Raw genomic sequence first — 18,713 nt, 5'->3', positions numbered from 1 at the left:
TATAATACAGTTAAACCAGTTTTGGTGGAAAAACACTTAACTTTCGCTCCTATCGTTTTGTTTCAAAATTTTGAAGCCAAAAAGAGACTATTGACTGTGGAGAAAAGTTTTTTTTTTTTTCCTGATTTGGATGGTTGCAGTTCAGTGAACTGCCAGTTGGTGTCTCTGTTCCCCCGGTCTCGATTTTTTCCTGCTCAGAGGGAAAACCAGACATATGCTTGACTGGAAAATTGGCGTCTGAAGGTGCTTAGAAGAATCTGTGACACTTGCGCATAGTCTCGTGCATGCATTGTGTGCAGTGCATTGATACTGTTTTATATGGCACTGTGTTCTAAAATCTACATGGACCTGAAATTGCCGTATTAGGGAAATGCTGAATCAGTTTAAAGTTTTAGCTCTTAAGGGGGGCTGTTTGCTCGCAGCTGTAAGTGACAGGCACCCCTTTTCTGTGCACCTTTGCGCAGGCTGTGTGATGTGACCATCCTGGAGGTAGCGTGAGAGACCCGGACGACTTCTCCTACACATTCTTACCAGTGACCAAGACAAAGGCTGTGTTCCCTGATCAGACCCAGAAAACACAGCTGTACTTCGGAAGGGCTGTAGGAAGCTGCTGGGGAGGAGAAGCTTTCCACGATGATTACGTCAGAGTTGCCAGTATTGCAGTGAGTATCCGCTCCGCCCCATTTCTTTGAACATCTTAATGGGTTTGGCTTTTTGTGGCTGTATTGTTGTTTGTCGCAGAATACTTGCAGACGTTCATTTTTGTGCCTGGCAGTTTTATGTCGTGTCTAATATTTTGCATTTATTCTGGACCGTAGAGTTAGTCTTCACTATCCTAGGCCTCCGCATAAATGTATGCGCATTTGTGCATGCGTCTACACAAGTCTGCGCACCCCCACCTGCCCGTCCACACCTGACCATGCCCCCTTCCCCCCCCCACACACACACAGGGACTCTACCAACGAGCCGGGCCAAGCGGAGGCCGTCAGTCTGGGTGTGAATGAGCTGGAGGACACCGGCGAGGTCAAGGGCAAGAAGAAGAGAGGCAGACCGGGCCGGCCGCCGGTACGACTCGCCCCTTCCGGCTGCCTGGGGGGGGGGCAGCCTGCGCTGTGTTTTTGGGATGGGGGTTTGGGTGGGTGTGATCTGTGAAGCTAGAGTGTAAATCTGAGATGCCCAGCCATGAAGCCGTAAGACCTGGGGGGGGCGTGGATTCAGCCCACCACCGGGGCCCCCTTCCGGCTCCTAAGCCCTGTAGTTTGCGGTGGGATGGGAAGGTCATCAACTGTTTAATATCCAGAAGTGGGAAGAACAGCCAGAAGTGGAGAGCTTGCACCTGTCTGCTCATACTTGTGACCAGTTTCTTAACCGGCACCCACCCCCTTGAAAATTGCAGACGGCCAATAAGAAGCCCCGCAAGACGCCAGTGGACAAGCCGCAGTCGGGGGCGCCGCGAGGCCGGAAGCCAAATGGCGTGGCCCAGCAGAACGGCGAAGGGGACGCCATCACCCTGTTCGAGGTGGTCCGACTGGGAAAGAGCGCTATGCAGGTGCTTCCTCCGTCTGCCCCATGGCCGCTCGCACGCTTCCTGTCGCACGCTTCCTGTCACACGCTGTGTTTCCAGCCCTTACCCCTGTTTTCCTGTCTTGCAGTCGGTGGTGGATGATTGGATTGAGTCTTACAAACACGATCGAGACATAGCACTTCTGGACCTCATCAACTTCTTCATTCAGTGCTCCGGCTGTAAAGGTGATCAGTGTCCCTCAGTCAGCAGGTCCCCTGCATGGAAAATTCGCCAAGCGTCGGTTTCCCTGTGAAATTTGCTCCTCTTCTGATTCTCCTCCATTTTTACTCACAGGCACTGTAAGGATCGAGATGTTCCGAAACATGCAAAACGCGGAGATTATCCGGAAAATGACAGAAGAGTTTGACGAGGTACCGCACGCCCGTCGAAGGTTTCTCCCAGTGTTATTCCGAGAATCATCTGCTCCGAGATGCACGGCCGTTACTAACATTCCTCGCATCACTTTATAAAGTAGTTAGGGATGCGAGACGGCAGTTTTGAAAGAAGTGTCTTCAGAGTCATTGTTGACCGTTGACGTCTCCCCAGAGTCGTGGTTGACTGTTGACGTCTCCCCCTCTGCTTTCAGGACAGTGGTGACTATCCGCTCACCATGCCCGGGCCCCAGTGGAAAAAGTTCCGCTACAACTTCTGCGAGTTCATCGGGGTGCTGATCCGGCAGTGCCAGTACAGCATCATCTACGACGAGTACATGATGGACACGGTCATCTCCCTGCTTACGGGCCTGTCCGACTCCCAAGTCCGTGCCTTCCGGCACACAAGCACCCTGGCAGGTGGGACATCCTCGAAGTGTTTGATCATCAGTGTCACCTCCTTTACCTTATGTCATCCTTTGGAGTGAGTCGCAAAGCCCATTAGACGGGATTTCCCAGCCCACTGCCAAGGGGCCTGACGGCGTGTCGCTCCCACGCAGCCATGAAGCTGATGACGGCGTTGGTGAACGTGGCGCTGAACCTGAGCATACATCAGGACAACACGCAGCGGCAGTATGAGGCCGAGCGGAACAAGATCGTCGGCAAGCGGGCCAACGAGAAGCTGGAGCTCCTGCTGCAGAAGAGGAAGGAGGTGGGGTCCAAGGGGGGGGCCCTGATCCCATCTCAGTTTTCTGGGTGTTTGGTGGTCTTGACCCATGAAGTTAAACCTTAAACTCCTTTGCTCTGATTGCAGCTCCAGGAAAACCAGGACGAGATTGAAAACATGATGAACTCCATCTTCAAGGGTATCTTCGTCCACCGGTACAGGTGAGTCGAACGTTAAGCGACGCGTCCGACCGTGAGCCGAAGTGAGGGATCGTCCGGCCGACACGTTTCTCCGTCCACTTCGTTAGGGACGCCATCGCCGAAATCAGAGCCATCTGCATCGAGGAGATCGGCGTGTGGATGAAGATGTACAGCGACGCCTTCCTCAACGACAGCTACCTGAAGTACGTGGGCTGGACGCTGCATGACAGGGTACGTCTGAGCAGACTCAAGGTCGTCTACAGTAACCTTCCACTTTTCGGGAATTTGGGGGATTTGAGCTAACATCCCTATGGCGTTGTCTCCACAGCAAGGTGAAGTCCGCTTGAAGTGTCTGAAGGCGCTGCAGAACCTCTACACAAACCGGGAGCTATTTCCAAAGCTAGAGCTCTTCACCAACAGATTCAAGGTAGGGGGCGTGTGATTGACAGGACCTGGGGGGCTGCGAGTATTGATGCTAAAGAGTTTTGTTCTGTTATTGTAAAGATTGAATCTCAGTGTTACAGTGCTGTGCTTCAGGCGATTGTAGCCTGATGGTGGTTCTATACTTTGTCACAAAAAGAGCCTTGTCAATAACATAGGTACAGTTCATCTTTTTTGCCACTAATATAATAGGCTGTTTTGGCTGGGTGTGTTAAATGTAATAAACTGCACATCGAATGAGCAAATGTTGGCTGCGATTCTCAGATTATTTTGTTGGGGGGATTTTGCGCAGTTCACCTTTCTGCTTACAAATTGGTCTGTTCAGTTGCCTCGCCTGCGGCGGAATATTTTAATTCCCCCGCAGTTCCGTAAGGAATGAACACTTCATTTCCACGTGTCAGGGGTGGAAAATGAAGTCCATAGAAATTGCAGGGATGATGAATGTATGCACAATGAACACCGGGTCCCATTTGAACAGTGTGTGCTTTGCATCAGAATGTTCGTGACGTAGAGGCCGCATTCAGACCCTGGTGCCTCCTGTCCCCTTCCAGGACCGCATCGTCTCCATGACACTCGACAAAGAGTATGACGTCGCCGTGGAGGCCATCAGGCTGGTGACCCTAATCCTGCAGTAAGTCACCGGGAGGCAGGCCCACTTGCCCACTCAAGCCCCCCTGCGTGTGCCAGGTCTTTCCGCACCCCTGACTCCGCCCCCGTCACGCCTCTTTCCAGGGGCAGCGAGGACGCCCTGTCCAACGAGGACTGCGAGAACGTCTATCACCTGGTCTACTCGGCCCACAGGCCCGTGGCGGTCGCTGCGGGAGAGTTCCTGCACAGGAAGTGAGTTCTGGGGGGGTGGGTGCGGGTTTTAATGGCTTGGGTGGGGGCCCTTCCTGCTGCCACCCTGCCCCCGGTTCGTTAGCCAGCTATTGGCCAGACTGTTTCAATCAGAGTGCTTGTAAATGCCTTTCATGCAGAGCCGGCTGTTTATAATTCAGGGTCCAAAGCCCGGGTCGTCCCTGGAGTGCCGCCTTACTTTCATTAAACACGTATTTTGGCTGGAGGAATTTATGTGTTTCAGGCATCTCATTCAACCGACACAACTGGAGTAGCTTTTAACGACTCTTAAACGTTGGTGTACTTTCAGTCTTTTTTGATGTTCTGGAAGGTACCGGGCTGACTGCTACGAGCAGAACCTCAGGGGGTTACATGTTTGCTTTGCTTTTCCGCTATAATTTACACGAGAACTAATTACGGCAATTAAGGTTCATGTTGCTTCATTTCCTTTCAAGACTGACTTTTATTTTTTTTTATGCCAGCAAATGAATAAAATGTGTGAATTACCTTCTGCTCAGGCCTAGTTTGAGATTCACGACCTCGTACGTATCTGTCAAACGTCTGTTTGGGAGTTTTGGTAAATTACTTGGAGGGGTTACGACGCAGCGCCGGTGCCGCATGCCCAGTGGCGTCCGCGCCGTGACCTTGGCACGTGTCCTGTCTCCAGGCTGTTCAGCCGACACGATCCTCAGGCGGAAGAGGCTCTGGCCAAGCGCCGGGGCAGGAACAGCCCCAACGGGAACCTGATCCGCATGCTGGTGCTCTTCTTCCTGGAAAGCGAGGTAGGAAATGCTGGGAAACGTCTGGGTCTGTGAACTCTGCTCGTGATGCCGAGGCGCCTGGTCGTTTATATCAAACGGACACCTCGGCTGAGGTGCCCACATTCACCCCTCTGCATCCACGGCTCTTGCGTGTATCTTTGTCCTCTGACAGCTCCACGAGCATGCGGCCTACCTGGTAGACAGCCTGTGGGACAGCTCCCAGGAGCTGCTTAAGGACTGGGAGTGCATGACCGAACTGCTCCTGGAGGAGCCCGTCCAGGGGGAGGAAGGTACCGTGGCTGGCTGTCTGTCTGTGCTCCCCGTCTGCGTGTGAGGAGCCCCCTGTCCTAACAGCGTCGTCTGTCCTCTACCTCAGCCCTGTCTGACCGCCAGGAGAGCGCCCTCATCGAGCTGATGGTGTGCACCATCCGCCAGGCTGCCGAGGCCCACCCGCCAGTCGGCAGAGGGACCGGAAAGAGGGTGAGTCGCTGTACTCTGCCGCCCCCCCCAGGGGGCACTGTTCTGTCTGATTTGGCAAACCAAAGGGTAAAGAATGCAGGATTGAAATACTTGATGTAGATCTGGAAGTGACCGAGTGATCTCCCTTCTCCAGGTTCTGACGGCGAAAGAGAGGAAGACTCAGATCGATGACAGAAACAAGTTAACTGAGCATTTCATTATGGCGCTTCCCATGCTACTCTCCAAGGTAACGACGTCCGTTTGACACACGCCCCCTAGCTTCCAGGGGTGGTCTGACACTTCCTCACACTGACCTCTGACCTCATGTGACCCGCGCAGTATCAGGCAGATGCAGAGAAGGTAGCCAACCTCCTGCAGATCCCCACCTTCTTCGACCTTGACGTGTACAGTGCTGGGCGGATGGAGAAGGTAACGGCCCCGTTTTGGGTCGGAGTGGATCATGTGGACGATTGTGTAGCTAGTGTCAGTGCTGGAGGCTCTCTGTCGAGCATGTGGTGAGGCATACGAATCTCTTTGACCCCCACTTGTCCCTCCCCCGCAGCACCTAGACGCCCTGCTGAAGCAGATCCGTTTCGTGGTGGAAAAGCACACGGAGACAGAGGTACTGGAAGCCTGCAGCAAGACCTACAGCATTCTGTGCAGCGAGGAGTACACCATAATGAACCGGGTGGACATCGCTCGCAGCCAGCTGATCGACGAGATGGTCGACCGCTTCAGCCACTCCGTGGAGGACCTTCTGCAGGAGGTGCACGGGGAGCCATGTTGTTTGGGGGCTGGGTTTGTGTTTTTGCTCGGGAAACTAATTATAAAAGTAATTTTTGTGCGAAAATAATTAGCATGGAAAACAACTTGATGATCTTACGGGGAAATCACGAGGGAGCCCTGCTCTGAGATGATTGCCTTCAATTTCAAGCGTCATCTTCGTCTCTCAGGGTGAAGAGGCGGACGACGACGACATATACAACGTCCTCTCGACTCTCAAGAGGCTCACAGCTTTCCATAAGTAAGCCCCTTCTCCCCCAAAGAGGAGTCGCTCTTCTCGCATTTTTAACGAATCTGATAACGATTGCTATTCTCCGTAATGGCTGTAATGGGGTCAGGTGCCACTCACTCCTTCCTGTCATTGCAGCGCCCACGATCTCACCAGGTGGGACCTTTTCGGGAACTGCTACAGGTTACTGAAAACCGGCATCGAGCAGGGCTCCATGCCCGAGCAGGTAAGGCGGGGCTAGGCATGAGGACGGGCGCTGCTGATTGGTCGGTGAACGCTAGTCTCTTTGTTCTGACCCTGTCTTACTTCCTGTACAGATTGCAGTACAGGCCTTGCAGTGTTCACATTACTCAATCTTATGGCAGCTAGTCAAGATTACCGAAGGTTCTCCTACTAAGGTACGTCTTTTTTTTTTTTTTTCTTGACGTCCTCAGCTGTGGTGTAGATGTTTCTCATTTCTGCGTCATTGTGTATTGATTTCTACCCGAAGCCCCGTCTGGATTGTTTGCGATGGTATTTAATAATTATTCCCCCCCCCATGCAGGATGACCTTGTAGCGCTGCGGAGGGTTGTCAAGTCCTTCCTGGCTGTGTGCCAGCAGTGTCTGTCCAACGTCAACACGCCTGTCAAGGAGCAGGTGAGTCGAGGCTCCTCCACGTTGGCGCGTTTCCGTTAAGTGGTCAGTCTGTCTGTCCGGTTGGCTCTAGCATTAGCCGGATAGCGTATCGCATAACTGTAAACAAAATATGTTTTTAGGGGCGAATCGAAAAAGACTGGTGCCTGTTATTTATATGTATCATTTTTCATAATAAGCCTTCACTATGTTGTTTATGGTAACAGAAAACTGGTGTTTTCCTTCAAAACGTGACATGAGCAAGGGTTGCACCATCAATGTATGTTACACAAGCCTCGCATTTTAATTAAAGGATGATCATCATGTCAACATTGTAGCTCCCCTCTGACGATATAGCATAGATTTATTAGACTGTTCTGCCTTTTTGTGCCTTCAGGCTTTGACTCTGTGTCACATACATTTGATACGTGCCTAGTATTAGGCTTTGGTGTTCTTTGACATTTTATATTTTCAATTTCTTGATATTTACGTATTTAAATGCTAATTGATGTATATATAGATAAAATGCGCGTATCTAATTTTATCTGATTCCTATATACAGAAGCTCCTCTACTTACGAATGAGATACGTTCCGAACGGCTGTTCATAACTTGAAATGTTCGTAAGTCGTCATTCAACATCATTTTAAGGGTATACGCAAGTACTAAGAACTAGGATGCTGGGAGTACGCACGCTACGCTGCTGCACGGCGGGAGTAGCGGCCAGATGTCGTACTTCCTGGAATTGGCGCACAGTAAAAAAAAAAAAAAAATGATGTTGTGGTCAGGAAACGGGAGCCCAATGAACACAATTTGGACTTAGTCCTCTTCGTTCGTAAGTTTAAAGTTCGTAAGTAGAGGAGTGTGTATATGTGTGTGTGTGTGTGTGTTTATATATATATATATATATATATATATATATATATATATATATATATATATATATATATATATATATATATATATGAGTATTTGTTGACTGAAGCTAGTTCTTGCAGTGACATGGTATTAAACTTTCAGCCGCCTACCTACAATTATTAATGATCCATGCTTGTTGAAATGTCATTATGAACTGCTGCAGTCCTGCCTATGGCCACCAGGTGGTGCGCTAGGAAACAGAGTAGGCCGACCTTGTTTATTTTTCAGTTGGCTCTTCCCATGGTGCGCTTGCCAACCAGTTTAGAGATGCAGCTAGATACTCAGCTGGAATCAGAAAATAATTTCACTCCCATTCCATGGCTTCCCCACCCCAGGCCTTCATGCTGCTGTGTGACCTGCTCATGATCTTTAGCCACCAGCTGACCAACGGGGGTCGCGAGGCTCTGCAGCCGCTGGTCTTTAACCCCGACGCGCAGCTGCAGAACGAGCTGCTCAGCTTCGTCTTGGATCACGTCTTCATTGACCAGGACGATGAGAGCCAGAGCATGGGTGAGACCCCTACCGCGATGGGAGCTGTCCGGGCCTGAGGCATTAATGGTGCTTAGCAGATGGCTAGGAGGCGAACTGAAGTGCTACGAATACTGACTGTGTGGTGACTGTCATTACGCTGCCAACAGAGGGCGACGAAGAGGACGAAGCCAATAAGATTGAGGCCTTACACAAGCGGAGGAACCTCCTAGCTGCCTTCAGCAAGCTCATCATCTACGACATCGTGGACATGCCGGCCGCTGCGGACATCTTCAAACACTACATGAAGGTGAGCTGGAAGGTGCCAGCCCATTTCTTGCAGTTGACCAGCACGCCTTGACACCATCTAACCTCATTTCCTGTTCTCAGTACTATAACGATTATGGTGACATCATCAAAGAGACTCTGAGCAAAACCAGGCAAACTGACAAGATCCAGTGCGCCAAGACACTCATCCTCAGCCTTCAGCAGGTGAGCGATTCTGACTGGAGTGATGCCCTGTCATTGGTGTAGTGCAGTGTTTGTCAAACCAGTCCTCTGAGACCCCCAGACGGTCCATGGTTTTCTCGTTGCCAATTGCCTGAGAGTTGGGAACGAGCTGAAACGTGGACCGTCAATGGGTCCCTGAGGACTGGTTTGACAAACACTGGTCTATGGAATGGGTTGGGACTTTTATGTATAATCAGTATCCAGAGCCTTCATTCTTGAGAAATTACCGCTTGTTCTTACAGCTATTCAACGAGCTCATTCAGGACCAGGGGCCCAACCTGGACAGGACGTCCTCTCACGTTAGTGGTATCAAGGAGCTGGCTCGCCGCTTTGCTCTCACCTTTGGATTGGACCAGATCAAGACCAGGGAGGCTGTGGCCACACTCCACAAGTGAGTGGAGGCACCTCTGGGTGCTGCTGATGCCAGATTTTTGTTGGCATTCCCTGATTCGAAGGACAGATGTTTATCACAAAGTAGATGTGACTCAGGAACATCTCCTCAAACTTTGTGTTTTCAATTCTTAGGGATGGAATAGAGTTTGCCTTCAAGTATCAGAATCCAAAAGGGGCTGAGTATCCGCCTCCTAACTTGGCCTTTTTGGAGGTTCTCAGTGAGTTCTCCTCCAAGCTCCTGCGGCAAGACAAGAAGACTGTGTAAGTGAACCTGACACCGGGTCTAAGCAAAGGTCTCTGTCAGCGTGTCGCCCATGCCTGTCTTGTTTACCACGGCCTCGCCTCTCTCTGTTAGCCACTCCTATCTGGAGAAGTTTCTGACGGAGCAGATGATGGAGCGCCGCGAGGATGTCTGGCTGCCCCTCATCTCCTACCGCAACTCGCTGCTGACCGGTGGTGACGAGGACCGGCTCTCCGTCACCAGCGGCGGCGCCAGCAGCAAGGCCAGCTCCGTCCGTAGCAAGAAGGGCCGTCCGCCGCTGCACAAGAAGAGGATCGACGGTGAGAGGCGGCGTCTGCCTGACCGCATTGCTCCATGCCTCACAACGTCAGACAATCCCTCGCATCTCCATTGTCCTGTGACTTTGAAGTGGCCACATACCTTCGTGGTCTCATGGGAGTTTATCTTGCATGCTTAATCCAGCAGAGGAAAGTGTGGAGGGCTCGTGGCTCATGCGCAATGACACCATCCAGACACCGGGGGCGCTGCAGACCCCACAGCTGACCTCCACCGTGCTGAGGGAGAACCCGCGGCAGGCAGCCGAACACATGCCGGACCAGGACTCTGAGCCCGGCTCTGAGTCCGACTACGTCCACAAGTAAGGCGCCTCTTTACAGGGGAAAGTGGTACCAGCAAATGCCTTCCTCATCCATGCCCCCCCCCCCCCCCACATAGTCCTATTGTTTGCCCTTTCCCCCACTTGTGACCTCCTGCAACTTCTTCGCACCCCACCAGGGGGCACGCCCCACAGTTTAAATACTTCTGACTTACTTGCGTCAGGGACCGCATTAAGCGCATTACGCGGTGAAACTGCCAAGTCACGTGCTTGCGAGCGGAAGCTGACGGAGATGCCCTGCAGTCCCCAGATGCAGATGTCCTGGCTCAGCCAGCAGAAGCTGGAGGAGGTGAACAGGAAGGACCGGACCGGGATGAGCTACATGAAGGCTCGGAGTGGGGGAGTTAGGCAGACTGTGTAAGTACCCCCCCCCCCCTCCTGGGGTTAGAGAACATGAGGAGTCAGCTTTATGATGCACTCGTAAGTCTTTTCAGGACACTTGGAGTTGACAGCTAGAGAACTGATTAGGGACGGGGCAGGGGGAGGGATGGGAATGGTGTTAATGGGGAGGGGGGAGCTCGGGTGCGGGTGTGGTATGAGAGCCTGCCGTCTGTACGCGTCGCAGTCGCGGCCTCATGGAGGACGACGCGGAGCCCATCTTCGAGGACGTGATGATGTCGTCCCGTGGTCAGCTGGAGGACATGACCGAGGAGTTTGAGGACACCATGGTCATCGACTTGGTCAGTTTGTTTACATCAGCTGTGTGTTGCATAGTAACATGTCTCCAAAATATTTATTATTAATTGAATGTTTAATATAAATTATTATAAATCAGCTACTTTGTCGCCACACATTTATCTAGGTCTCTAATGGCCTAGGTTGCCATCTTCCTAGCAGTCTAACAGTGAGCGTTCTTAATAAACATAGATGCTGAGATTGCTGCCCCTATGCGGTTACCCGCAGTACCCTGTTCCAAAGTGCTAACGGTACTCTGATCGCGAGGAATTTCATTACTTAGAATTGAGATTTTCCCTGTGTGGGGCGTGATCTATGCGGGGACACCGTCCATCACTGTTTGCAGGTTCAGCGTCTCGCTGTTCTCGCATGATGTGCCGATGGCCCCGGGGGGTACCCAGTGTCTGACAACCCCCAGAGTAAATACAGGCTGGGCGAGGAAGGCTGAACTGAAATGTGACGGTGGAATCGTAACTTTTGTCCCGGTCGTTTTCCCAGCCGCCATCTAGGAACAGACGAGAGAGGGCAGAGTTGAGACCAGACTTCTTCGACTCGGCGGCCATGATTGAGGATGACTCGGTAAGTGGGGCTGTGTCAGACAGGCCAATCAGCTCAGGCGTGCCTGTGGTCAGGGTGGCATTTCATTGGGCACAAGAGTGGGGTGTGTCAGACAGGCCAATCAGCTCAGGCGTGCCTGTGGTCAGGGTGGCATTTCATTGGGCACAAGAGTGGGGTGTGTCAGACAGGCCAATCAGCTCAGGTGTGCCTGTGGTCAGGGTGGCACAGAGACCCATAAGCAGTCACTACCCCAATCCCATATTTTCTGTTTCTTTTTCACATTAAAACGTGTCCTAACTTGTGCCGCCTCTTGTTTGTCGCAGGGATTCACCATGCCCATGTTCTGAAGAGACGGCCCTTCTGGCTGCCAGCAAGAGGGCCTCAACTGTGATTTGCCTGTTAAATATTTGGAGGAAAAAGTGAAAAATCCCAAAAAAAAAATAAGAACAGGAGCAAAAACATCAGTTAACTGCTGATCTCAAAATGGACCTGGAGGAATATTCCCATTTATGCTTTTCGCTGTAACTGATGATTGCTTGTGCCACCCTATCTTAGGAGCGCCACCCTATCTTAGGAGCGCCACCCTATCTTAGGAGCGCCACCCTATCTTAGGAGCGCCACCCTATCTTAGGAGCGCCACCCTATCTTAGGAGCGCCACATTATAAAAGCCTTTGGATGCTCTTTGTAATGTTTAATTGAAAAAAAAAGGTTATATCCACAGGAATGGGATAAGGGGGGAGGCGTCTTTGCGGTTATGCAGTCATTGGTCTGACCTCGTACCGAAATATCACCTCGATGGCGGGTCTGTGTCATGCCGGACTCGGCGACCGCGGCAGTCCGCACTCATCCGCCACAGGTGCGACGCATTTGGGCCTCGTCTCGGTCGATGTTGCACGTTGAGTTTCGCGTCGGAGCCGCCCACACTGTGCCGTACGAGAGCTTTTAGCTAACTGCCCGTGTGGAAATAGCCGGTAGTGATAGACTAGGTGGGGGGATGGCGTCCTGCTTCGTTAACCACCCCCATTCCACTGCGTTGATTATGCCGGGGAGAGAAATGCCCCATCCCATGTTTTAAAGATGATTTTCTTGTTTTTTTTTTGTTAGTGTTCCACCAGCTGCCTAGGTCTTTAACACTGTATAGCTTTGGGGTAGTTCACTTGTAATGTTTGTCTCTCTCTCACCCCCTTCCCCAATGAAAAATGAGTAATGTACAACACGCTATTCAAACCTGCGATGGGTCGGCGTCCCATCTTGGGCTATTCCCTGCCCTGTGACCGTAGTTTCCTTGTTAGCTTCCCGGATCCCCGTGACCCCGAAGCGGGTACAGAAGGTGGATGGAGGGATGGACAGCATTCAAACAGGCATCACGTCATCATTTCGCCTCTTCCACGTGTCAGCCCACTCCTCTACTGAAGTGTAATTCTGTGGTGTCACGTGGTTGGTCGCATACAGGCATAGTTATTGTTAGTCTGACGCAGGGAACGTCCCTTTTGGGCACAGATTGCTCTTGAACTGTGTGTACGACAACATCATCCCCCCCCCCCACCTTTTTATTTTAAAATCCCACCCCCCCCAGCTACAATAAGCCAGATGGGTTGCATTCCATGTTCTCCACCAGACGTTCGTGTACAGTCCAAATGCAGAATCTGTGTCCCTTCCCTCCCCCGAAGACAGCAGCTCATGTAACCTGGGTTTTTTTAAGTAATACAAAAAATTAAAGTTTAAAGTATTTTGAATTTTAGTAGATTTAGTATAAAGTTTTGAATCAAGTGAGATTTGTCAAATGTTTATACGGTCCTCTCTCCGAAAGACCTATTGCCAAATTGTAGCCACCGTGCATTCCCCCACCAGCAGTGCGAACTGGACAGGCCCGCGGGGGGGCGACAGGCCCGGGCTCGTGCGCAGCACCGACGGCCAGCTTTCTGGCAGCCCGCCGCGTCTCCGGAGGGAACAGCAGAGGCTGTGTGCTCTCAGTCCACGTTGCAATGTGCTGTCGTAATCGTCCTCGGAAGTGTGTTATCAGAACAGCTAAAGTTATATAGTAGACTCTGCACAATGACTTTCATATCTTGGTACTTTCACCATGGGTATATATATATTCCCCCCCCCCCCCCAAATCTGTCCCAATAGGTTTTATATTCCCAGTGTTTCTTCTTGATTGGTTTTGCTAGTAATCCTGTAAATTGTACATTTTCAATATTAAACAGTTTCTTTTGTACGACCTGAAGCGGATGTATTACGTTCCCTTTAATAAACTGTTCTAAAACATTTTTTTCGTGACAAATCTCTTCTGGTTAAACGTGTTCAATGTGAAGCTAATTACAGCACTTCTGCCGTCACGGTAATGAGCAGTTATTTAAAAACTTTATTAGATTTTTTTTTTCAATACAGTTAATGTGAATAACTTCCAGAGTTCACTGGCAGTCCAGCAGCACATCCCAATTACAGGGGGATGTTCGCATGCTTCTTCCAAGGGTTGGTCTGCTTCTTGCTGGCCAGCACCTCCAGGTCCCGGCAGATCCGCTTACGGGTGGCTGACGGCCGGATGATGTCATCCACAAAGCCTGCAGTGCGACAGATGTGGTTACCGTGGCACCGGATGCCCAGAGACCGAGGTCCTCCTTTGGCTCTGACGTACCTCTGACAGCTGCGGGGAAGGGGTTGGCAAACTTCTCCACATACTCAGCTTCCGCCTCGGCCTGGTTCTCCTTACCCCTGAAGATGATCTGAACGGCACCCTGGGAATCCAGACAGAGCAGAGAGCACACCCCCCCCCCCTTAGCAGAATGCACAAAGGCACCAATTGAAGAGTGGCAGCATTTCTGACCGCAGTTACCTTGGCACCCATCACTGCCACCTCGGCAGAAGGCCACGCGTAGTTCACATCTCCACGGAGGTGCTTGGAGCTCATCACGTCATACGCTCCTCCGTAGGCCTGTGGAGTGACCCAGCCATGTCGGTAAGCAAGGCCAACTATGAGAGCATGTGTTAGGGCACCGTGGAGATGGGCCTCTCCAAACCTTTCTGGTGATTATGGTGATCTTCGGAACAGTGGCTTCGGCGAACGCGAAAAGTAGCTTCGCCCCGTGCCTGATGATGCCGCCGTACTCCTGAGCCGTTCCTGTGGATCCGGGGTTTAACATTTGAGAACCTATAGCCTCCAGGCAGCTGAGAAAGACGGCTAAGAGCTGAAAGCTGCTCAAAATGTAAGTAAACTTCCTACTTTTGTTTTTGTACCAGTCGTCTGATATACAGTACAGGGTGTGCATTAAATTTAGGGTAGCCATATGCCAGGCAGCGCTACGCTAACTAGAACGAGCTGCGTGCCATGTAATAGTTTCTTTGGCATAGTACCGTACTGTACGGTAACGACCAACTCGACCTAAAAGTCAGCATGATTATTCTACTCCGACATACGTCCCTTTCCACGTACGACCTCTCTGGCGGAGCAGAATGCAGTCATAAGTCTGGGACAGTCTGCATCTCTGCAAGGTTCTGGGACCAGGCCAGGCTTGAGTCAACCAACCCTCTTCCTACCTGGCAGAAACCCTGGCACGTCCACGAAGGTGATGATGGGAATGTTGAAGGCATCGCAGAAGCGCACGAAGCGAGCCCCCTTCACGGACGAGTTGATGTCCAGGCAGCCTGAAACGGAGCAGAACCACCATCCGTCAGCCCAACGCCCCAATGAGGAAGTCACGCGCCGACACACACTCCGCGCTCACCGGATGCCACTTTCGGCTGGTTTCCCACAATCCCCACTGTGCGGCCATTCATCCTGGCGAAGCCCACCACGATGTTCTTGGCGTAGCTAGGCATAATCTCGAAGAACTCCCGCTCATCAACAATCTGCGAAGAGAAGGAGCGTGGGCACTGATCTGACAGAGGGCTCTGCGGTCACACGATATTTCTGTAGATGGCCACTTACGCCGTGAATAATGTCCAACATATCATAGGCCTTGGTGGATTCTAACGGAACAACAGTGTCCAGGCCTGGCACAAGTCTATCACTGGAAGGGGGGAAACAAAAATAGCCTATCACGATTTTCCCACAATTCCATACTTTAAATAAAGCAGCAGCATTAAGTCTGCCCTGGTCCCATGTTCAACTGAAAGCCAACCTGCGTGTTTATTACACTGTTACATTGTCTCAGCTGAAGGGGTCACAAAATTTTGTTCTAGTTAAACAAAACTGTAATTATTGACTAAATGTTGCTGTTCAGACTACATAGTGCAAACGAAGATGATTTGACCACTGTTATACATAAGAACACATTAGAATCCCCCTGTACAGCTCTAATCCAAATATTATCAGAAATATTTAGTAGCAGGTTGTTCTGTGCGTAAAACACCAGCAGGGGGAGTCCTTTCCCTAATTCCGATTCACCATTACCTTGGATCGTGACACTCCATTACAGGAGCTGCGTCTTGGTTACTAAGAGGAAGGAAGTTGAAAAAATCTCTGAGGTTCAGCAAAGCATCAATGTCGTTCTCAAAGGCTCTATGGGCAACGCCTAAAGCAAATGGAGAAAATAAAAAAAAAATATCGAACCACTGTCGAGTTATGACATTTTTGTTGCATGCTTCCTGAAAATACAGCAACAACATTTTATTTGTTAATTTATCAATATTTTTGTTTAAGAACTATTTTTAAAAGGTTATTAAATCAGGTGGCTAATAATGCCAAAGGTCCAGCCAGGGCTGCCTTTATGGCCAAATTAAAACGCCTTTGATTTACAGGGATAAAAGTTGGGAGGATGTGCCATCTGCACGCAGGGCATTGCCAACCAGCCGCCACTGGCATCACTCACCAGACACAGCGGTGTGAGTCTTAGCTCCTCCCAGCTCCTCCTGAGTCACATCCTCATTAGTGACCGATTTCACCACATCTGGCCCGGTGATGAAGAGGTAGGACGTGTCCTGCCAGGGTGAGAGGTAAAGGTCTGTGTGCGTGTGGTAAAACCGCACCCCCATCAATTATACCAACCAGACAAAGAGATCCTCCATCATAAATGTTTTGAGTTCAAATTTCAAGTTTTTTTTTTTTTTTTTGTCGTCACGTGTTCTGAGGAATTCTCGTGCTGTATTTGCTGGGTAGTGGACAGGTGTTTGGCGGGCGGCATAGGATCAGGAACAGAAAATGAGGGGTAAAAGACAAGACAATGCAGCAGAAAAGCAGTGCAATACAAGAATTTTAGTCATCCCCAAGGCGCTTAACAACAGTATGAGACAAAAAGAGAAGGAAGGAGGGAGGGAGGGAGGGAAGAGAGAAATAAAGAAAGTGAGAAACAAAGAAAGAATGAGAGAAAGAAAAACAAAGAAAAGTTCACTTGGGGGGGGGGGAATACATATTTTTAAACATTGTCTGCAAAAACACAAAGTCGTTTCAACACAATGGACTGTGGGAGGCTTTACCTTCACCATGAATGTGAAATCTGTTAAGGCAGGGGAATAGACAGCCCCTCCTGCACAAGGACCCATGATGAGGGAGATCTGGGGAATGACTCCGGACGCCGTTACGTTCCTCTGTTCGCGGAAAAAAGGACAGGTGCTGACAAACACATCGCGCTCACACCGCACACAGTCCGCATTCATCTTTTATTTTTACCAGAAAAATGTCCGCATATCCTGCCAGTGACTCCACCCCTTCTTGGATTCGTGCTCCACCAGAGTCATTGAGGCCAATGACCGGGGCCCCCACCAACATGGCCTGGTCCATGATCTGATGGAGGAGGCAGAGTCTGATGCCTTTCTGCTCACAGCACAATGCTGGTTTGGTAACCAGGCTAACAGCTACCAAGAGTCTGCATTTTACTTCATTACAAAACAGAAATTCATCGGTCCGTGTGACATTCAGCTTTACAACGAAGACAAATTGGGTACAACTGGCCCGAGGTTTCATTGCCATGGTGATGCTTTATGCCCATGTGACGCGCGAGACTCTATGACATCACCTTACAGATCTTCTGAGCGTGTGCCCCAGAGAGGCTCCCGCCGAACACCGTGAAGTCCTGAGGAATTCACAATGAGAAAAGCAGTGAGGTTAAACTTGGTCTCGATGAACCGCCAGTAAAACAACAGTGTCCGGTCGCCTCAGAGATATACCTGGCTGAAGACATACACCAGCCTTCCGTTAATCCGTCCCTGTCCAGTCACGACACTGTCACCTGGGTACTGCAAAAATTATGTACTTGAATATTTTATCAGGAACAACTGATGTCATAACCTGCTTTTCACCAGATTCTTTCAGATCTTCATTAAAAATAAGCACCCACAAAATAATAATAATTTCAACAGGGTGTGCATGTTTATAGGACAAACACAATATAATTACTGGAGTAAAGTTAAAAACATTTGCGGGAATACTTTATATGTAAAGTCATAATTTGTCTGGATCTTCCCCGATTAGTATTTAGGTGAATCAGAGCGTGCAGGACACGTACCTAGTTTGCCATAGTACAAACCGGCCATGAATATCGATTATTACACATTCACTGTCAAAGTCATGCAGGACCAAGGAGGCGTAAATTAACAGATCACCATGCGAATACGTATATAACACTGGAAAAACACGCGCGTGAGCAACCACTGAAATATGTCTAGGTTGCTTGGCTGCTTTTCGACTTTATTTTGGCGTCCTGCAAATATACTCATACAGGAGGTACAGCAGAACCTTATTGTGATCGGCTTCCATCCCAAAATCTGAACATCGGTGCTCCACAAACATGTCATACTCCACAAAGGAATCGGGATCCAGTAACAGTTCGATCCTCTCTCTTGCGGTCAGCTTCCCCTGTTAGACATGTAGGAAAGCATTGCGAGTGTACTCTGAATCATGGGACAGGTCCTTCAAATATTAATACTGATTTAAATACATAGTCCAGCAAAGGCATGCAACATAGATGCAATGACACACGCAGAACACAGTTTAAACCTGGTTCATTTAAAAATGCCGTGAATGACCTTTTATTGTGGTCACTTCACAAAAGCAAAGAATGGAGGTGAGAGTTTTGACTGTCAGTTTACAAGCGATCAAAACTTTAGATTTACCCTCTGATGTTGTGCATCTATTCTCTTCTGACCTCCCCCGACCAGGGCCGCCCTACGCTTCTTCTCTATTCGTTCTTGCACAGAGAGATGCCCCGCACAATATGAGCGCATCTGCTGCTGCGTGACCGAGCGGACCGCCGAAACGGCGGGTCCATATCTGCCGGTTCCCAGGCCCTTAAAGGCGTATAACCCCCGCAGAAATCTACCACCGCTCCTCGCAACTGTGAAAGCCGCCATAGTAGGGCAAGCACAAAAAATGATGGCCGATCGGCTTCCCTGTCTTAGCCAATCGTGTCTTAATGCTTTTAGTCAGGATGACC

At 50.2% G+C, this 18,713-nt stretch overlaps 2 protein-coding genes across 4 annotated transcripts in view; one reads left to right on the top strand and one right to left on the bottom strand.

The window, feature by feature from the left end:
- stag1a (STAG1 cohesin complex component a) overlaps window positions 1-13,611 on the top strand; it is a 28,872-nt gene extending 15,261 nt beyond the window's left edge. For 2 of the 3 annotated variants that reach the window (XM_023824417.2, XM_023824418.2), the window contains exons 2-34: window positions 465-662; window positions 951-1,065; window positions 1,397-1,549; window positions 1,653-1,749; window positions 1,859-1,935; window positions 2,151-2,355; window positions 2,496-2,647; window positions 2,750-2,823; window positions 2,910-3,033; window positions 3,131-3,229; window positions 3,795-3,874; window positions 3,976-4,083; window positions 4,748-4,862; window positions 5,014-5,131; window positions 5,218-5,321; window positions 5,455-5,547; window positions 5,640-5,729; window positions 5,863-6,066; window positions 6,254-6,324; window positions 6,451-6,538; window positions 6,630-6,710; window positions 6,857-6,949; window positions 8,178-8,352; window positions 8,481-8,620; window positions 8,701-8,802; window positions 9,063-9,211; window positions 9,346-9,474; window positions 9,569-9,774; window positions 9,917-10,091; window positions 10,353-10,466; window positions 10,675-10,789; window positions 11,283-11,363; window positions 11,666-13,611. In XM_023824417.2, coding sequence (XP_023680185.1) covers window positions 634-662; window positions 951-1,065; window positions 1,397-1,549; window positions 1,653-1,749; window positions 1,859-1,935; window positions 2,151-2,355; window positions 2,496-2,647; window positions 2,750-2,823; window positions 2,910-3,033; window positions 3,131-3,229; window positions 3,795-3,874; window positions 3,976-4,083; window positions 4,748-4,862; window positions 5,014-5,131; window positions 5,218-5,321; window positions 5,455-5,547; window positions 5,640-5,729; window positions 5,863-6,066; window positions 6,254-6,324; window positions 6,451-6,538; window positions 6,630-6,710; window positions 6,857-6,949; window positions 8,178-8,352; window positions 8,481-8,620; window positions 8,701-8,802; window positions 9,063-9,211; window positions 9,346-9,474; window positions 9,569-9,774; window positions 9,917-10,091; window positions 10,353-10,466; window positions 10,675-10,789; window positions 11,283-11,363; window positions 11,666-11,689 — 3,780 coding nt within the window. In that variant the 5' untranslated portion in view covers window positions 465-633 and the 3' untranslated portion in view covers window positions 11,690-13,611. The remainder of the gene's footprint in view (window positions 1-464; window positions 663-950; window positions 1,066-1,396; window positions 1,550-1,652; window positions 1,750-1,858; window positions 1,936-2,150; window positions 2,356-2,495; window positions 2,648-2,749; window positions 2,824-2,909; window positions 3,034-3,130; window positions 3,230-3,794; window positions 3,875-3,975; window positions 4,084-4,747; window positions 4,863-5,013; window positions 5,132-5,217; window positions 5,322-5,454; window positions 5,548-5,639; window positions 5,730-5,862; window positions 6,067-6,253; window positions 6,325-6,450; window positions 6,539-6,629; window positions 6,711-6,856; window positions 6,950-8,177; window positions 8,353-8,480; window positions 8,621-8,700; window positions 8,803-9,062; window positions 9,212-9,345; window positions 9,475-9,568; window positions 9,775-9,916; window positions 10,092-10,352; window positions 10,467-10,674; window positions 10,790-11,282; window positions 11,364-11,665) is intronic. The other variant, XM_023824421.2, reaches the window with a different exon arrangement.
- A 77-nt stretch (window positions 13,612-13,688) lies between these two features.
- On the bottom strand, window positions 13,689-18,667 carry pccb (propionyl-CoA carboxylase subunit beta). Its single transcript, XM_023824422.2, has 15 exons — window positions 18,394-18,667; window positions 18,017-18,136; window positions 17,449-17,517; window positions 17,298-17,354; window positions 16,952-17,065; window positions 16,759-16,869; window positions 16,155-16,263; window positions 15,737-15,857; window positions 15,272-15,353; window positions 15,069-15,192; window positions 14,881-14,988; window positions 14,364-14,464; window positions 14,180-14,278; window positions 13,982-14,081; window positions 13,689-13,907 (listed from the first exon to the last, which is right to left on the bottom strand). The coding sequence occupies exons 1-15, from the start codon at window positions 18,628-18,630 to the stop codon at window positions 13,786-13,788; spliced, it is 1,674 nt and encodes a 557-aa protein (XP_023680190.2). The 5' UTR covers window positions 18,631-18,667; the 3' UTR covers window positions 13,689-13,785.
- Between the last annotated feature and the right edge of the window lie 46 nt (window positions 18,668-18,713).

Source organism: Paramormyrops kingsleyae, chromosome 21 (assembly GCF_048594095.1).
Source record: "Paramormyrops kingsleyae isolate MSU_618 chromosome 21, PKINGS_0.4, whole genome shotgun sequence".
Taxonomy (NCBI): Eukaryota; Metazoa; Chordata; class Actinopteri; order Osteoglossiformes; family Mormyridae; genus Paramormyrops; species Paramormyrops kingsleyae.
The sequence above is the reverse complement of the archived record's forward strand: the minus strand, read 5'-3'. Positions and strand labels throughout refer to the sequence as shown.